General features: G+C 52.3%; 1 protein-coding gene across 5 annotated transcripts; it reads right to left on the reverse strand.

The window, feature by feature from the left end:
• Positions 1-122: 122 nt before the first annotated feature.
• On the reverse strand, positions 123-16,395 carry FES (FES proto-oncogene, tyrosine kinase). Of its 5 annotated transcripts, none has more exons than XM_055002965.1 (20): positions 16,311-16,395; positions 15,936-15,986; positions 15,116-15,361; positions 14,421-14,594; positions 13,402-13,498; positions 13,011-13,194; positions 12,748-12,885; positions 11,934-12,059; positions 11,498-11,620; positions 9,144-9,336; positions 8,859-8,942; positions 8,414-8,623; positions 6,951-7,073; positions 6,820-6,873; positions 6,130-6,248; positions 5,520-5,614; positions 2,279-2,402; positions 1,229-1,386; positions 868-990; positions 123-628 (listed from the first exon to the last, which is right to left on the reverse strand). In XM_055002965.1, the coding sequence occupies exons 1-20, from the start codon at positions 16,311-16,313 to the stop codon at positions 486-488; spliced, it is 2,568 nt and encodes an 855-aa protein (XP_054858940.1). In that variant the 5' UTR covers positions 16,314-16,395; the 3' UTR covers positions 123-485. The 5 variants fall into 5 exon arrangements, with proteins under 5 accessions (XP_054858940.1, XP_054858939.1, XP_054858938.1 ...); XM_055002964.1 differs by having other exon boundaries at positions 15,936-15,991; positions 16,311-16,391; XM_055002963.1 differs by lacking the exon at positions 16,311-16,395 and adding an exon at positions 16,155-16,299.
• Between the last annotated feature and the right edge of the window lie 76 nt (positions 16,396-16,471).

A 16,471-nucleotide genomic window follows, 5' to 3' on the forward strand; every position in this document is an offset into this window, starting at 1 on the left:
CAGACATGTGTCTAGCATGCACATCTCTTTTCAAGCCCACACACTAACAGCTGTACATGGGATGTTTATAAAAAGGACAATCAAACCTGATATTGAAATCTTTATTACAGCCAGGGCTTTTTTTCTGGGAAAAGAGGTGGTGGAAGTCAGTGGGTTGCCCTTGGAGAAAATGGTCACATGGCTGGTGGCCCCGCCCCCTGATCTCCAGACAGAGGGCGGGGCCACCAGCCATGTGACCATTTTCAAGAGGTTCCGGAACTCCGTTCCACTGCGTTCCAGCTGAAAAAAAGCCCTGATTACAGCTGTTGTCACCTTCAGAGAAACTTGATCTAACAAGGGAACAGATGGCAGATTTTGGAAATCAATCTCCATGGGGAGTGGGGCAAAGACGAAGCAAAGGCACAAAGATGCAGGCCGAGGTGTCTGGTGAGAATGTCTAGCTCTGCCCAAAGCCCATAGCCAGAGAAGGCTGGGTGCTGCCGCCCTCACAACAGCTTCTTCTGAAAAGCAACAAGTTCCCGGAGAAGGGTGCTAAACATTGGCCTGTCCTGGGGGTTGTATTCCCAGCACCTCAGCATGAGCTGATACACTTCTTTCGGGCACTGATCGGGACAACTCATCCTCATTCCTAGAAGAGAAGGAACGACCAGAGCACAGACAAGGATCAAATGTGAGCCTGTCCCCCCTGCACAGCTGTTCACAAAATATTCTTCTGGGACACTAAACTCATGCTAAGCGTTTGTTCAAATGTTTTAAAACTTTGCCCAGTAGGGTCATACCTGATCTCTGAGGGCCAGGGCAAGAGGGTCACGGTCATTTCTACCCAGAGAAGGGACCCTCCAAGCAGACCCTGCCCTTGATGCTTACCCTTTTCCACAGCCTCACGGGTCTGCTGGTTGCTCATATTGGAATAAGGTGTAGCACCCAGACTGAAGGTTTCCCAAACCAGGATCCCAAAGCTCCAGACATCACTTTCAGAAGAGTACCGACCTGGTGGGGAAGAGACAAGGGAAACAGACTGTATGGGATGTGACCCGAGTAGATTCTTGGATGGAAGACAGCCAGGCCACACAATGCTCGCCTGGGGCCCACAGGCAAGAAAAGGCCACAGGGAGACAGAGCTGATCTGGGACATTCAGCCCTTGGGTGTCCCTAGATTGCTCCTTGCCCCATTGCCTGCCCTGCTATAGAGCACATCTCGAGCACGGGGGGCCACAGAGACAGCTACCGTAACAGAGGGCTTCCGGTGCTGTCCACTTCACAGGGATCTGCTTCATGCCGCCCATGGAGGAATAAATGCCATCTTCCTCCTCTCGGGACATCCCAAAGTCACTGATCTTGAGTTTGTTATTCTCTGTCACCAGGCAGTTCCGTGCCGCTAGATCCCTAGGATAAACCAGACTGAAATAGACTACTAATCTGGATGCAGGGGGAGGGGGTGTCACACAATGACCCGGGTATGTGGCAGGGGGGAGCTAGAGCTCAGATCCAGCTCTGAAACCTTCCCTGGTCCAGGAGTAAACCCTGTTTAGTACACCATAGAGTGGGTCTGGTATATTCACCATGCAAATGAATGTTTGTTTTAAATGAATTATTTTACCCATCTGCATGAGAAAGAGGAGGCAGAAAACCCACATGGCAGTCATTTTGCCTTTTTGCCCCAGAACAAGCATCTTAACTGCCTGCTTAAGAGTTTTTAAGATACTCAAGTCCCATACCACAGCATCTTCCACAGCCCAGTCCAGTCTGCAGTTTAAGAGACGGGTCATTTGTAAGGATTACCGAGGCAAAAATGGCCACAGGATTGGGCAGAGCTTTTTTTCTGGGAAAAGAGGTGGTGGAACTCAGTGGGTTGCCAGCACAGGGGGCAACTCCTGGCAGGAAGTGATGCCCCTGGAACCACATGTGCACACACAAAGTGAGCACATGCTTCCTGGATGTCACTTTGGGTCAGCTGGAACGGGGGGGGGAGTTTTTAAAAGTTTAAATCGCCCTCAGTGAAAATGGTCACATGGCCAGTGGCCCCACCCCCCTGATCTCTAGAGAGAGGGGTGTTTAGATCGCCCTCCGCACCGCTCCTCTCTGTCTGGAGATCAGGGGGCAGGGCCACCGACCATGTGACCATTTTCAAGAGGTGCCAGAATGCTGTTCCACCACATTCCCACTGAAAAAAAACCCTGGGATTGGGTACGGATAGCCTTTAACAGAGCTTGAACACAAGTCACCACTTGTGGCCACTAAGAAGAAGCCGGTGGGGATGGCGTGAGAAATGACTCACCGGTGGATGCAGCACTTGCTTGCCAGATACTCCATCCCCGCTGCTGCATCCTGCATCATCCGGAGCAGCTCCTTCACTTTCAGCCGGGCCCCATCATTCCGCAGGAAGCTAAGAAAGTCTCCTCCTGTGAAGGAGGTCAGGGTGGACTGAGAGCCATATTGGCACAGCATCCCCCTTGTGGGGTGGGAAGAGGACATTGCTTCAGGGTGGAGAAGAAAGGGTTTTGTGCCATACCCGGGTCAATTATTTTTTAGCCTAGCCACCTGTGATTGATTAATTATGAAAATATTAAAAAGTATACTGTGCATCACAATTGGATTTCTTCATTCCTAGTTTATCACGTCTCCATAATTAGCAAACCCAAATTTGTCCCCATCTTAAATTTCCCTAATACCTCACGTGTATTAAATTCCATGTCTCTTACTGCAGCTGCTACAGGCAAGACAGATGGTTATGATGTTCTACGAAATAAATACCATACCTTTAGAATATTGTCAGTGATACGTAATTGTCTTCCACATATCTTTTTGTATCTGATTTCTTCTGCAAAAGTCAGGCATTTACATGTATCTTTACATACATTTGCTATCAAATATATCAGTAGCAACAATTTAGTCACTATCTTGCCCATTCAAATCCAGCAGCATAAAGCTTGGGATGCCCATTATTTCCGTTTTCTTATTTATCTTCCGTTTAACCCATCTGCCATATGAAATCAGTTACAATTTTGGCCAGTCTTCACATTTTATCGGATACATGAGCTGGTATATTTCAAAACATACAATTCCCGTTTAGGTAAAATCTTTTAAATTGCATTAATATTGGCCGGGAATAGATCAATTTTACTACTGACAAATGTGCCAAATGAAGTTTTACTTTTGCTATCATAGCTGAAATGTTTTGGCTACTTTCTTATGGTATTAATATCCCTAATATCTACTATTTTTAAAATGTAGCAAGCAGCAATCCGGTGGTAATTTAGATTCTTCTACATTTAAATTCTACTTTCCCCAGCAAAAATCTACACTGTAGCTATTCCGCCATAGTTTTTGACCCCCATCATCAGCAAACACATTCAATTTGTGGTCATCACCACCTATATTTATGCCCATGATACATTTGTGCCATTTTATATATAAAGCAAATGCTTCCGATGCCAAGGCAAACAGCAAAACTGACAAGGGACATCCTTGCCTTGTTCTTCTTGGATAAAAGAGTATTTATATTTAATTAGCACAAGAAATACATAACCCCCCCCAAAGCACAAACATTTTATCAGAGATGAGTTCCCCATCCTAAGATTCTGACATTAGTGGCATGACAACACTGTGGCACCAACCCTCCACTGGTGCCACTAGTCAGTATCCTGTGGCTGTTCCAAGATGGGAAAATAAACGACCGACACTCCATGGCCGATTCCAGATGACTAACCTTAAGGCGCTTCATGCCACCCTCTTCCGGATCGTGATGGGGAAAATGTGAAACATCGCGTTTCCTCGCGCGAGTTTTGCACGTCGTCGTGCAAAACTTGCGCGAGGAAACGCGATATTTCGCATTTTCCCCGTCGCGATCCGGAAGAGGGCGGCATGAAGCGCCTTAAGGTTAGTCATCTGGAATCGGCCCTTGTCAAGGCTCAGGCCACAAAGTTACCACACAGCAATTATCCCACCAGTCACAGATAAGCACGCCACTGACGCCCCATGACCGGCAACCTCTGACGTAGCCTGCTGTCAACCACATTTTTCCTCCTTTCAGGTTCATTCTGTGCAGGGTCAGGAATCTTGTATTAATTAGTTATATATAGAGTGCTCTGTTTGAAAAATATACCACTAAAGAAGATCCCTTGGCCAAAATGCGTATGGTTCTGGTTCTATACATATGGATAAATGTACAGTAATATCTGTATATCTGGAAATTGTCTATTTGAATATACAAGAGTATGGTAATAATATGTTGAACCACAATGTTAACTGTTTATTATCATGTTTTTGTACTTTGTTTCATTAAATTATATGGTGGTGGAGAGGGCCCTCAGGTCATAGCTGACTGATGGGCAACCCCTGGTGGGGTTTTCATGGCAAGAGACTAACAGAGGTGGTTTTCCATTGCCCGCCTCTGCAACCCTGGTCTTCGTTGGAGGTCTCCCATCCAATTACTAACTAAGGCTGACCTTGCTTAGGTTCTGAAATCTGACAAGATCAGGCTCACCTGGGCTATCTAGGTCAGGGCCATTAAATTATATACCAGTCTTTTATTCATTTCTATTATGTGACACTGTGACACTCTGTCTTTTGGTGCTACACCTCTGAAGATGCCAGCCACAACTGCTGGCGAAACGTCAGGAACTACAATGCCAAGACCACGGCAATACAGCCCGGAAAACCCACAACAACCATCGTTCTCCGGCCGCGAAAGCCTTCGACAATACATCATTTCTATTATGTTTTCAGTTATATTTAATTAACTGTTTTGGTTTCAACTTGACCTTTTGGAGGGCCATCAGAAGGCAAAGGGGCTCTTGGAGTGGCTGGCAGCTGTTGTTGGGGGCACATTGAGATGTTTCTTGAGCTGGTGACTGTGGTTCAGGGACTCACTGTAAGGCCTGCCCCTTCCCTAATGCTGCAGGGGCCATCTGGGGCATTTTTTGAGGTTGCCCTTGCCAGCACAGCTGTGGCCAGCCAGCACTGAGTGCCATGGTGCCTTGCCCAGTGGCAGCAACTCACCACCACCACACCAGAATTGGACTGTTAACCTGTTCATCTAGCAAAGTTCACCCTGCACTTCTTCAGACTTTCTCCTTCATTTACCTGGTTGTCAATGTTTATTTTTTTAATTTTATACTATAATTTTACACTTTTCACACAGAGACTCAGGGAGACCAATGCATATAACTTGTAACTTCAATTTGTGCAGACCCTACTTGTCTGCCAAGTGATGTAACTGCAAGAAATGGATCAGTTCTTGAATATGAATTTTGTACAGGGAAAAATACTAAGCCTTCTGGACCAGCCTAAGAGGCGCCCACCTGTGGCTCCCCCACAGGATGTATGGAGGCAGGTCTGCTTCTAAAACAGAAGGACAGAGCAAGAGAAAAGTTGGAGGAATGGCTTTTATGCAGACCTGACAGTGAGCCTTGCCGCTCTCATACCAGCTCCAGCATTCCACACTCCTTTTGCATATTTTGGGGGGTTCTGAATCAACAATGCCAAAGCTGCAGAAGCAGCGAAGAGGCAGGACTTACCCTGAACTAGCTCCATGACAATGTAAATGGGGTGTTTCTGAGTGCAGACGCCAATGAGTCGAACAATATTGGGGTGATCATATTGCTTTAGGATCCTGCAGAGAGAGCAAGAGCAGATGCATTAGGAGGGCAGGGGCCAGCAGCCCAATGAGGGATGCTAGAGGTTTTCCCAAGTACCAAAGCTTCTCTGTTCTACATGCTGCTGGAAGGAGGGGAAGCCACAGCAATCAAGAAGCCTTGGCCAGAGGCAGTGGAGTCTGGGCTTCCACCAGCCGGCTCTGAGAGGGAACTTAACAGCCATGCAGGTGGCACAATTTGGCAGTCCAAGGTCCACCACTGCAGCTCCGATGAAGCAACTTGCATCAGTTGTTTGACCACGGAAAACAGGAACCCTTTACTCCATATGTCTCAAGGAAAGACGAACCTGCCTTGAAAATATCTCCTTCCAAGAAGCAATGGCATGATAAACCAAGGAGCTGCTTGATCCCTTAGGAAATACCCACACGGGCAGGCTCCACTCAGGGAACAGACGGTTGGTGCAGTGTCCGCCCAGTGAGCCCCCTCCCTCAGAAAGCAAATTCATCGGTTCAGGGTTTTGTCCCATACGCACCTAGCCTCTTGCAGGAATCTGGCCTTCAGCTCCGGCGGGAGAGTTTCACGGCAGGACTTCACGGCCACTGGAGTGTTGTCGGAAAGCAGGCGCCCACTGAACACCTCCCCAAAGTGGCCCTGCAAAGAAAAGGCCAAGGGCACTGACCACAGGCTGCTGCCTTGACCCACAGAAAGCAGGGGGCTGCCTCCCGGGTGGCAATCTGCATGCTCTGGCATTGTGCATCCTTTTAGGACAGCCTCCTCTCCAGACCTGGATGTCTCCAGGTACTGCCAGACAAGCAGTGTTCCAGGGAGGTGGAGCATGATGGCTGCCCAAACACAGCTCGTCCACAGCTGGGAACCAGAGCTTGACACAAGACAATGGCTCTGATTTGGCCCACTCCCTGCTGGAACTCTGCTAACTGGTGGTGAAGGCTCTTTGGGGGTCCTGCCACATCTGGCGTGCCAGACTGCTGACCCTTCCCATGCCCAGCCTTCTGTTTGAGAGAAGCCCAGAGTGGCAATGTGCTGCCATTCTTACCCTCTGAACACCAGGACAGCCCGCTGCAAGGCAGTCATGTGTTCAAGGACACTTAGTGGTCACTGCTGGAATCTGAAAGGAGGGGGCACTGCGAGATCAACGTTCCTTGGATTCCAGAACTCCCTGTTCCACCTGGGCCATCCTCCACCTCCTCTAAAGGTCACTCACCTGCCCTATGCGCTCTCCCAACAGAATGTCCTCATGCGCCAGCACCCACTTGTCCTAAAGCAAGAGCAGCCTGTCAACTTCATGTTCCTAGACCCCCAGTACTGCCCCCTTCACCCAGTAAAGAGCTGTACCTTGATGATGGGCTTGACCAAAAGGATGCCACTCTTCTTCGTGACAAGCTGCTTGGTCTTAAGGAAATGGTCGATGAGCAGGGGGATGGTTGGGAATGCTTCGCCCTCCAGGCGATACTGGTTCTGGGGACAAATGCCACAAGAGCAACAGAGACCGTTAGGCACAGCAGCTCACTCGGTCCACTTGTGCCGCTGATCCCTCCCAACTCAGCAGATGTTGATCATACAGACAGCGACTCTTGGAGGGGATTCTCCAGCTCCCCTAAGGGAGGAGCAACATGCTTGGGTAATGGCAGCGAGGGACTGTGGGCAATACCACCATGAATAGTTTGTACCGTCTGTTGCTGTAAATGTGGTGGAGAGTGTCCTCAAGTCATAGCTGATGTAGGCAACCCTTGGAGGGGGTTTTATGGCAAGGGACTAATAGAGATGGTTTGCCATTGCCTGCCTCTGCAGCCCTGGTCTTTGATGGAGGTCTCCCATCCAATTCCTAACCAAGGCCGACCCTGTTTAGCTTCTGAGATCTGACGAGCTCAGGCACACCTGGGCTATCCAGGGCAGGGTGTTGCTGTATGTAGGATCCCACTATGTAATTTTGCACTGTTCAACTTGGCCCGTGAATGCTTGTGCTTTCGTTTCAGCTCAGTTCAGTTTTTCTGCAACCCACACCCTATTGCATTCTTTATTGGATGTCCCATTTGTTGATTTCATTGACTTACATTGTGTAATCTGGTTTGAGTCTTAGTAATAAACAAATAATGTCGAAAATAAAAGGTATCCTCACATAAGATAGATCTTTGGACGCATGTAGGCAGAGTCCCCGAGGACTGGGAGAGCCTGAAAATGGGATGCTACTCCTTCTTGACCTCAAAGAGTGTGCAGGCGCTGGGCGCACTGGCTGAAGCAGCGGTCCGCATTAGACAGAACGCTCCCCCCACCCCCAGAACAGGCCTAGAGATATGGGCTCAGAACAAAGGCTGGGATCCAGTCGTTGGGGAGGCGATGGAATCTGGATTTGGAGACTGAGCAGCCTGACTGCATACCCAGACGCAAGTCCCCATGAGTTCAAAGAGACTTACTCCCAGGTAGGTATATGCAGAACCAGAGTCTCAGTTTTGCATCCTGTCCTATGATCCTCTGCAGACCCAACCAGAGAGAGCTCTCTCTTTGGACAACTGGCTGGCTTGAATAAAACACTTTGCAATCTGTGTGGCATATAATCACCACGGAGCAAAGTGGAAGGACTGCATTGCAGGCCCCAAATTATCGGGATCCGAGGCTTGCCGATACCCATTCCAGACTCGCTCCCACCATCTCAACCAGCACAAGAGCCTGGAGACCCCATCCTGTGCAGCTGCAAGGGGGGGGGGATGCCTGAGTCACTACCCTGCCATGCCACCTGGCTCTCCCCCGCCCCTTTCTCTGCCATCCCCAGGATCACTGGATTATTGCTAATCACTCACCTCCACCGCTTGGAGGATGAAGTGCCGGGGCTGGCCATCCCACAGCACAGAGAGGACATACTCCTGCTTGCCTTGGCTCTCCCGCACCAAGAAGTCCCCGTCAGCCTGCAGCAGCTGCAGCACCTCCAGGCGGGGGATGGCACCATGGTACCAGGCTTGCTGGCTGAGGGGCTTTTGTGCCTCCGGCAGGACAGGCATAGCGGGTGGCAGCTGAGGATGGAAAGAGAGGGGGAACTGGGCACAACGTGGGGGAATGGCTCCCTTTCCGAGGGCAAGGATGCACCCAGAAGGTGGTCAGCAGAGAGCATGTCCTGCACCTTCTAAGCATGCAGTCTCTTGCCCCAGCCAATAACATGGCAGGAAGAGGCACAGCCCATGGAACCGGCACTCAGGACTCCCCAGTCCGGAAAGACATTCAGGGGTGTTGCATGGGAGGGACACTCACGGAGAAGCGCGGGCGGAAGATGCCGGAGAAGTGGTGTTTCAGGACCTCCAAGGCCGGTCTTCGAGTCCCATCACGTTCCAGTTCCTGCCCAAGAAGGAGAGGACAGAGTCCAGAGGAGGAGTGGCGGACAGGTACATCGCAGCTTGAGAAAGCTTCCGTTCTGTCTGAGATCCAGCACGCCCCAGAAAGAACTGTGGGGCTGCAGAGTCCCAGGCTCATATCTCCTGCCTGGCACTTCAATGGCCACGAGACCTGAGATCTCTGGCTGGCCTCTGGTTGACATACCTGCCCCACAGGGATCAGTGGCTGACTCTCCTCTTGCAGGGTTGGGGCAGGCGGGGGGTCCCTGGAGCCCAGTTCCTTCAGCTTGTGTTGCAGCACCTCCTTTTGGGCCTGAAGCTTGGCCTGACTGCATTGGGCCACCTGAGCGTGGAGCAGGGCTTCGTGCAGGGCCTGGCGCTTTGCCAGCAGGAGGACCCTGCATTGGAGAGAGGCAAAACACTCCCTGCTCCTTACAGACCTTAAGGAGCTCGGCCAGGGAGGAACAGCCGGGAAGGGGTGGGGGGGCAGCAAGTGGCTGCTGCCGTGTGCAGACCTGAATCTTGCAGCACTGCATGACAAAGGCCAGGTCTTTAAATACATGGAAGAGGTAGAGAGACTGCCTGCACAAAATCACTCTTTTAATATATAATATTAAATACAGTAACATGTTTAATGCCCTGACCTGGATAGCCCAGGTGAGCCTGATCCCAGAAGCTAAGCAGGGTCCGCCTTGGTTAATAATTGGATGGCAGCAGGGCCGGCGTGCCTATTGAGGCCAGGTAGGCGGTGGCCGCAGGTGCGGGGCGCCAGAGGAGTCGCCGGAGGAGGCGTGGTGGGCGGGAGCGCGCGCCACAAAGCACCAGCCTCCTATCCCTCCCACCCCACGCCGCTGCCGCCGCCAGCACAAGCCCCCAGCCAGGCGCAGCCACCACGGGCAGGCATCTGCGGCGGTGCAGGCAACTGAGCGGGAGAGCTCGGAGGCCGCCCGCCACAGCAATCGGGCCGGCGGCGGCGCGTGCACTCCCGTGATGATGTCATGCGTGACGTCATCACGCAGGCCGGTGCGCGCGCTCGTGCGTGTGCGGGGTCACCCGCCCGACCAGCCGGCCACGAGCGTGGCAAACCCTTGCGCCGCCCCTGGATGGGAGACCTCCAATGAAGACCAGGGCTGCAGAGGCAGGCAATGGCAAATCACCTCTGTTAGTCTCTTGCCATGAAAACCCTGCCAGAGGTTGCCATAAGTCAACTCTGACTTGAGAGCACTCTACACCAGCCATATTCTTAATATATTCGTATTTAATATAATATTTAATATGTAATATTTAAAACAGCCAAGGTATTATTGCTACTATATAAAAATTAAAGAAAAACCCTGAACTTTCTTTCTGATAGCCTTCTGTGTTTCCCCGTGCTCTGATTCTATCTTCTCCCTTCTTTCCCACCCACCCGCAACCATCCCCCCCCCTTCCCAAGAGTGCTACTTTTCCCCTCTTCTGCCTCTGTCCAGAGGGATTCTCCGGCCTGTCAACATCCATTCCCACAAAGCAAAGCCTGAGCATTTCACACTCAACTTCCTTGTTCCCTGCAGTAACCTTGTGATTATGGGTGGTGGGGGAGGGGAGAGCTTTCTCCCTTAACTTGTTATATACAAGAGGACCTACTGCACTGCATCTGACTTCTGTAAAATCTTGTTCGCCTTTAAAAATCCTGTTTATTTTTTCCCCGCAACCAATTCATACAGCTAAACCTCAGGAATTATAGAAATAATGCAGGAAATCATCTCAGAACATCAAGATCGGGGAATTCCACAAATCCCCAAACCATGGTGTAGAGACAGGGAAATTTCCCATTATAAACAGGCATATGATTTTGTTCCCTGTAAACTGGTTCTGAAGATGCTAAAGGGCAAACATTTGGCTGGAACACGCAAACACATGGGAAAGCTCTGCACACTCCCAGCTTGGAACCAGTTTGCTTGTCTAGCGGAAAATGCCTGCCTCGAATCTGGGCTAGAAACATGCACCATGTTGCCCGCAAAGAGGACGGTTTCACATACCACCCACTCTAGGGAGCTTAGGAGCAAAATCAAGAGCAGCAGCTTCACAAAGCACCGCCACATTTGAAGGCAAGGCTGAAAACAAGCAGAGGGGCCAAATCCAGCCCTAGACCGAAGGTGAAAACAGCAAGATCCAGCAGGGAGACGAGCAAAATGGAAAACAGTCCGTTAGCCGGGCGTCCAAACTGCGACAAAACCAACAGAGCAGAGACCCTTCCTGTAAGGCCACGCTACAGATCGTGAGTTCTGCTGCTTCTCACGTGGGGACGGTTTCCGCCTGGCCTGAGAGCCAAACTACAAGTGACGTCTTACATAGGTTGGACACTTGTCAGCTTCCCTCAAGTTTTGATGGGAAATGTAGGCGTCCTGGTCTTGCAGCTGTAATGGAGAGCCAAGCTGTAAAACCAGGACGCCTACATTTCCCATCAGAACTTGAGGGAAGCCGACTAGTGTCCAACCTGTGTAAGACATCACTTGTAGTTTGGCTCTGAGTCTGTGCTGCCCTCTGTCCCTCGCTCCGCACCCCCAGCCACAGCCTCACCGCTCTGCAGTGCTGCCGGCACACTCTTCCTTCTGGATTTCTCCCTGCAGGGCCTGGACCCGCTGCTGGTGGTTCTCGGTGCTTCTGATGGCCCCAGCCAGCTCCTCCTCTACTGAGGTGAGGCTGCAGCAAAGACAGGGAGGCCTCAGAGGCCACGGGAGCTGCGGGCGGCCTGCACATCTGCAGCCCTGCTGACGCCAGCCAGCCACAGACCGGGCGCCTCCAGAACTTGGTATAAGGGCCCTGGTCTCCCAGCTTGTAGGGCAGGGCATAAATCTGACCCTGTTCTGGGCAGCAGGGCTGAACAACCCCCCCCCCCCATGTCAGCCTCCAGAGCCCCCACCCCACAGGCCTTCTGTTCCCTTTACAGCGGGCTAAGGAGGGCATCTAGCCCACCCCCACACCCCACACCCCGTGGGTCCTTCTGCATACGCACGTGTGCTGCACGCTTTCCAGGGTGAGCTCGTTCAGCTGCAGCTCCCCTGCTTGCAGGCCTTCTGCCTCCACGTCCTCCAGAAGGCTCTTGTCAAAGGCCACCACTGAAGGGGGCTCGCTCCCGCAGCTGAAAAGGCCCGGACAATACAAATACACTCAATTAGGCAGGAGATTTAAAAGATTTGTTTACAAATGAAAACAGAGGCCTTTCTGCTGGGGCTAATGGAGAAACAGTCGGAAGCTACATGTGGTACGTACATTATTTTTGTATATGACAACAGCAACGATACTATTAGATGTTCAAAAATGGAAAGCCACAATATTACCTACAGTAGAAGAGTGGCTGGACAAAGTGATGGCTTATGCCGTGATGGCTAAACTGACAGCTTTGATCAGGGAAAAGACATTAGATAATTATTTGGCTGCTTGGAAGCTCCTTCTAAACTTTTTGCAAGAAACAGAAAAAACGAACGAATGATTTGTGCTTTTGAAGATTAGGGAGAGGGAAAGAATGTCTAGGTGAAAAGGAGAAGTATTTATTTAAAGTAACTATAGAGTTAGTTTATAATATGTAATATTTGTATACCTTTTCAAAGAAAAAATTGGTATGTATTCTTATCTATCTATGATTCTTTCTTTTCTTTTTTTCTCTTATGTTCTTTTTTCTTCTTTATCCTTTAGAACTGTGGGTTTTTTCCCTTATATATAATTAATCTTTAATAAACAAGAGGCCCAGACAGGGTCAGATGGAGAAGTTGCCCAAAGCCCCCACCCCAAGCCAAAGCCTGACGTGCCTCCAGCTCAGCAAGCAATACCTGCACTGGGGAGTGAAGCCGTTATACTCCGCGGCCGGGTGGAGGCGCTCGAGGGCCCTGCGCATTGCTTGGTGCACAGACACCATCTCTTCTTGCACGAGGCTGGTGATGGCAGCGTACTCCTGCAATGCCTCCTTTCTGTTGGCACAGAGATGGGGCACTGGGCAGAGGGTCAGCCTGCCTCCCAGCCCGGACCCCTCCCCCCAGCCCTTCTGGATCCACCAGCCCAGACCTTGCGGCCACTCAGCCACGCCACAGCTTACGTGATGTGGGCCATCTCCATCTGCAGGCTGTAGAGAGATTGCAGCATGCCGGGCAGCACCTGCTGGAAGTGGTGGGCATGGTGTACTTCCGCGGCCCTGAGGGCCAGCACGTACTGGTTGTGCAACGAGTAGAGCTTCCACAGGCTCCGCACATATCGGTCTTTGGCTTTCTCTCGCTCCTTTTCTGTAAGACCCACCCATAGAGAGAATCAGGGCCAGATCCTCAGCAGCAGCGGCAGTGCCATCAAAGCAGCAGGGGAGTCGGGTGGCACCATTTGGCCTGCGCTCTGCTGCTTCTCGGGGGCTGAACACACCAGATTTCTAGTGGCACCTGTGGAAGCACAATCCAGGGCGAGGTCAGGGCTGCTCAAGAGACTCCAAATATCCCCACCTTTGCTGGCTTCCTGGTACTTGCGCTTCGCCTGGGCGCTCTCACGGATGTGGGTGAGGTACTGGGCCTTCAGTCGCTCAGGCTCTTGTTGAGTGGCCTGCAAAAGCCAGGGTGGGGGGAAGAATATAAGCAGCCTTGAACCATTAACATTCCAGTGGCTTCCACACAGGGAGGGGCTTGTGAGCCTTCCCCACAACTGGGGCAGCTGCAGATAAAACACAGTGGGAACGTAGCATCCACACGGCAGGTTTTACCCTGCAATTCCTCTGCCCTAGCCCCCAGCAGTGGCCACCCCCCTCCTCTGAACCACCAAGGCTTTTGCAATTTTTTTAAAAAATCCACACTTGAACATCATTATATTGATATACTGTTGTAATACTAGATTTTACTAGAGATAATTCCTGGCTTTCATTTAAAAATGCAAGTCTCTAGCCCCTTCCATTGTGGAGATATGCCTTTCCCCTTATATCTCCGCAAGGGAAGAAGCTAATGTCTTGTTTTTTAAATGAACGCTAAGATTTCAGATAACCTGGCGCACTTGTTGCTACAACAGTAAATATTCTAGTGCTGATTTTAATAAAAGACTCCCCCATAGCAGGGGCGAAAAGAGCTACACCATGGGGACAGGCTCAAGGAAAATGGTTGCCATGCAGGTTTGAAAAATGGGATTTTCCCCACCCACATGACAGCCGTCCAGGCTTTACTGTGATCTTTGTGTGAACTTTGGAGAAAAGCCGCTTTGAGAAAGTTCAGAGAAAGGCAGGGAGGTGCACTAAAGCACCATAACCCTGTAGGAAAGCAGAAATAAAACCAGCATTGTGCAGGGGGTTGGACTAGATGACCCCGGAGGTCCCTTACAACCCTATGATTCTGTGATTCCTTCCCCGGAGGGGGGGGGCGGGCTGCAGCAGGGCAGAGAGGCTCTCTCCTGTTGCAGAGATCCGATTGCCCGCTAAGGGGCGCTGCTGTGCCAGAAAGGAGCTGCCCCGGACGGAAGGCGGGGGACGAGGCGGGCTTACCCGGGCGAACTCCTGGCTCAGCTGCTGCCACTGCTCGTTGTAGCACCGGCGCAGCTGCTGCTTGTCGCGGGCGAGCAGGCTGAGTTTGTGGACGGGCCCCGAAAGCAGGGCCTCGGCGTGCTGCTGCAGGAGCTGGCTCAGCGCCTCCGTCTGGGTCACCAGCGACCACCAGCACTGGAAGCAGAAAACGAGAGGTCGCGCAGGAGCAGATTATGTCGCTTACCCTTCTCGCCGGGAAGATTAGGGAGGGGGGGCACACCTGCGCGGAGGGGGGGCAAACATGGGCAGAACGGTCCTGGTTGCCATGCTCCAGGTTGGACCTGGAGATCTCCCGGAATTGCAACTGCTCTCCAAGCCACAGAGATATGTTCCCCTGGATAACATGGTTGCTTTGGAGGGTGGACTATATGGCATTATACCCAGCTGCGGCTCCACCCCAAAACACACCTTGCCCAAATCTCCAGGAATTTCCCGCCCTGGAGCTGGCAACCCGACAGGGGAGTCGGGATTGGCGGCGAACGGAGCCCGGGAGGAGGCTGACCCGGCAGAGGCGCTTGTGCCCAATCCAGGGCAAGAGAGGGGGCGCGCAGGGGAGCCGAGGCCTTGGGTGCCCTTCCCGTGGGCCTCTCCCGGCTTGCCTCTGGAGGCGCCGTCGGGTCCCCCTCCCGCCCCCCCCCCCGGTGCTGGGCTCCCACCTGGCCGGTCTGGCTGGGGCCGGGCTGCCGGCTGCTCTCCTGCTTCTCGGCCGCGCAGTACATCTGGTGCAGCAGGGCGGCGTACTCGCGGTCGCTCTTGGCGCGCTGCCCCATCCACTTCCTCAGCCCCTCCAGCTGGCGGATCTCCGCTTCCTGCAGCTGCAGCAGCCCGCTGTGGCCCTCGGGGCAGCCCAGCTGCACCCCGAAGCCCGGGCCGCCGACGAGCTGCCTCGCTGGGCTCGTTCCCTGCAAAGCCGGCAGTGGTGAGGGCACCCCGGGCAGGCCCCGTGGAGTGCAGGGGCCCCTGCCCTCCCAGCCGCCCTCCTTCCTCTCCCAGGCTTGGGGCAGTTGCTTCCCTTTTGCATTTCCTGAAAGGGGCTGGAGCAGTTCCCCAAAGGTGCGAGGAGAGCCTGGTCCCCCAAGCAGGGCAGGGGGGGCTGTCTCTGAACCGGCGAAGCTGCCCAGCCCCTTCCCCCAACTGCTGTAGGCTCCCGTCCCTTTTGCAAACCAGCTGGGATACCAAGGGTGTAACTTCCCTCTGGAAGCTCTGAGGGGTAGCAGTGGCGGAAACAGGTCCAGCGAAGTATGCATACTGGTCTTAGAGTCCCTCTTAACAGGCTGCTCCCTGCCCAACTATCTTCCTCTTCTTGCCTTGACAGTGGGGCTGGGCTGGGCTGAGCAGCAGAAGCAATAAGATTCCCTCCACTTGTTCGGGGCCACCCCCCACTGCTTGGGAAAGTGGCTGTGGGAGAGGAGTCCTCCCTTGCCCTCTCAGGGCCCCTTCGTGGCAGAGGCACCCCCCCTCAATCCGTGGACATACCTGGTGATGGTCCTGCATACCCTGAGCCTGTGCCGGTCTCGTTAGCGTGACCTGGACTCAAAGAAGGAAGAGGAAACCTCAACAAACCCTGCAGGCGTTGCAAGATCCCCCTTCCGCCGTGGTGTTGCTTCCCAGGCTGAAATTTGCAGGCTGGCTGAGCCAGCTGCTCGAGCAAAAAAACCTTATCCAGAGCAGCAATGAATTAACCTGCTTTCTCACCCCATCCCAGTATGCCCTTGGACAAAAAAGCCGTGTGCCTAAACAGTTAAGGCCTGCCCTGGGCAGTGCCTGAGGACCCATTCTGCAGAGAAGCAGATGTGGCAGCTGAAGGGCTGTCGCTTGGCAGCATCCCTCCTTGGGAAGTCTTGGCCCTACCATCCGTGTCCTCTGTCATCCCCACAGCTTTCTGGACAAATCTCACTCTTCCTAAGCCTAAAGACATCCGCACAGGAAATTCAGACAGCTGTGTTGTCACTAACAGGATGGGGCAACTCGCACAGGAGGCAATCCTTTCCTTTGTTTACAAGAGCCAAACG

The sequence above is a fragment of the Eublepharis macularius genome, chromosome 18 (genome assembly GCF_028583425.1).
Source record: "Eublepharis macularius isolate TG4126 chromosome 18, MPM_Emac_v1.0, whole genome shotgun sequence".
Lineage (NCBI taxonomy): Eukaryota > Metazoa > Chordata > Lepidosauria > Squamata > Eublepharidae > Eublepharis > Eublepharis macularius.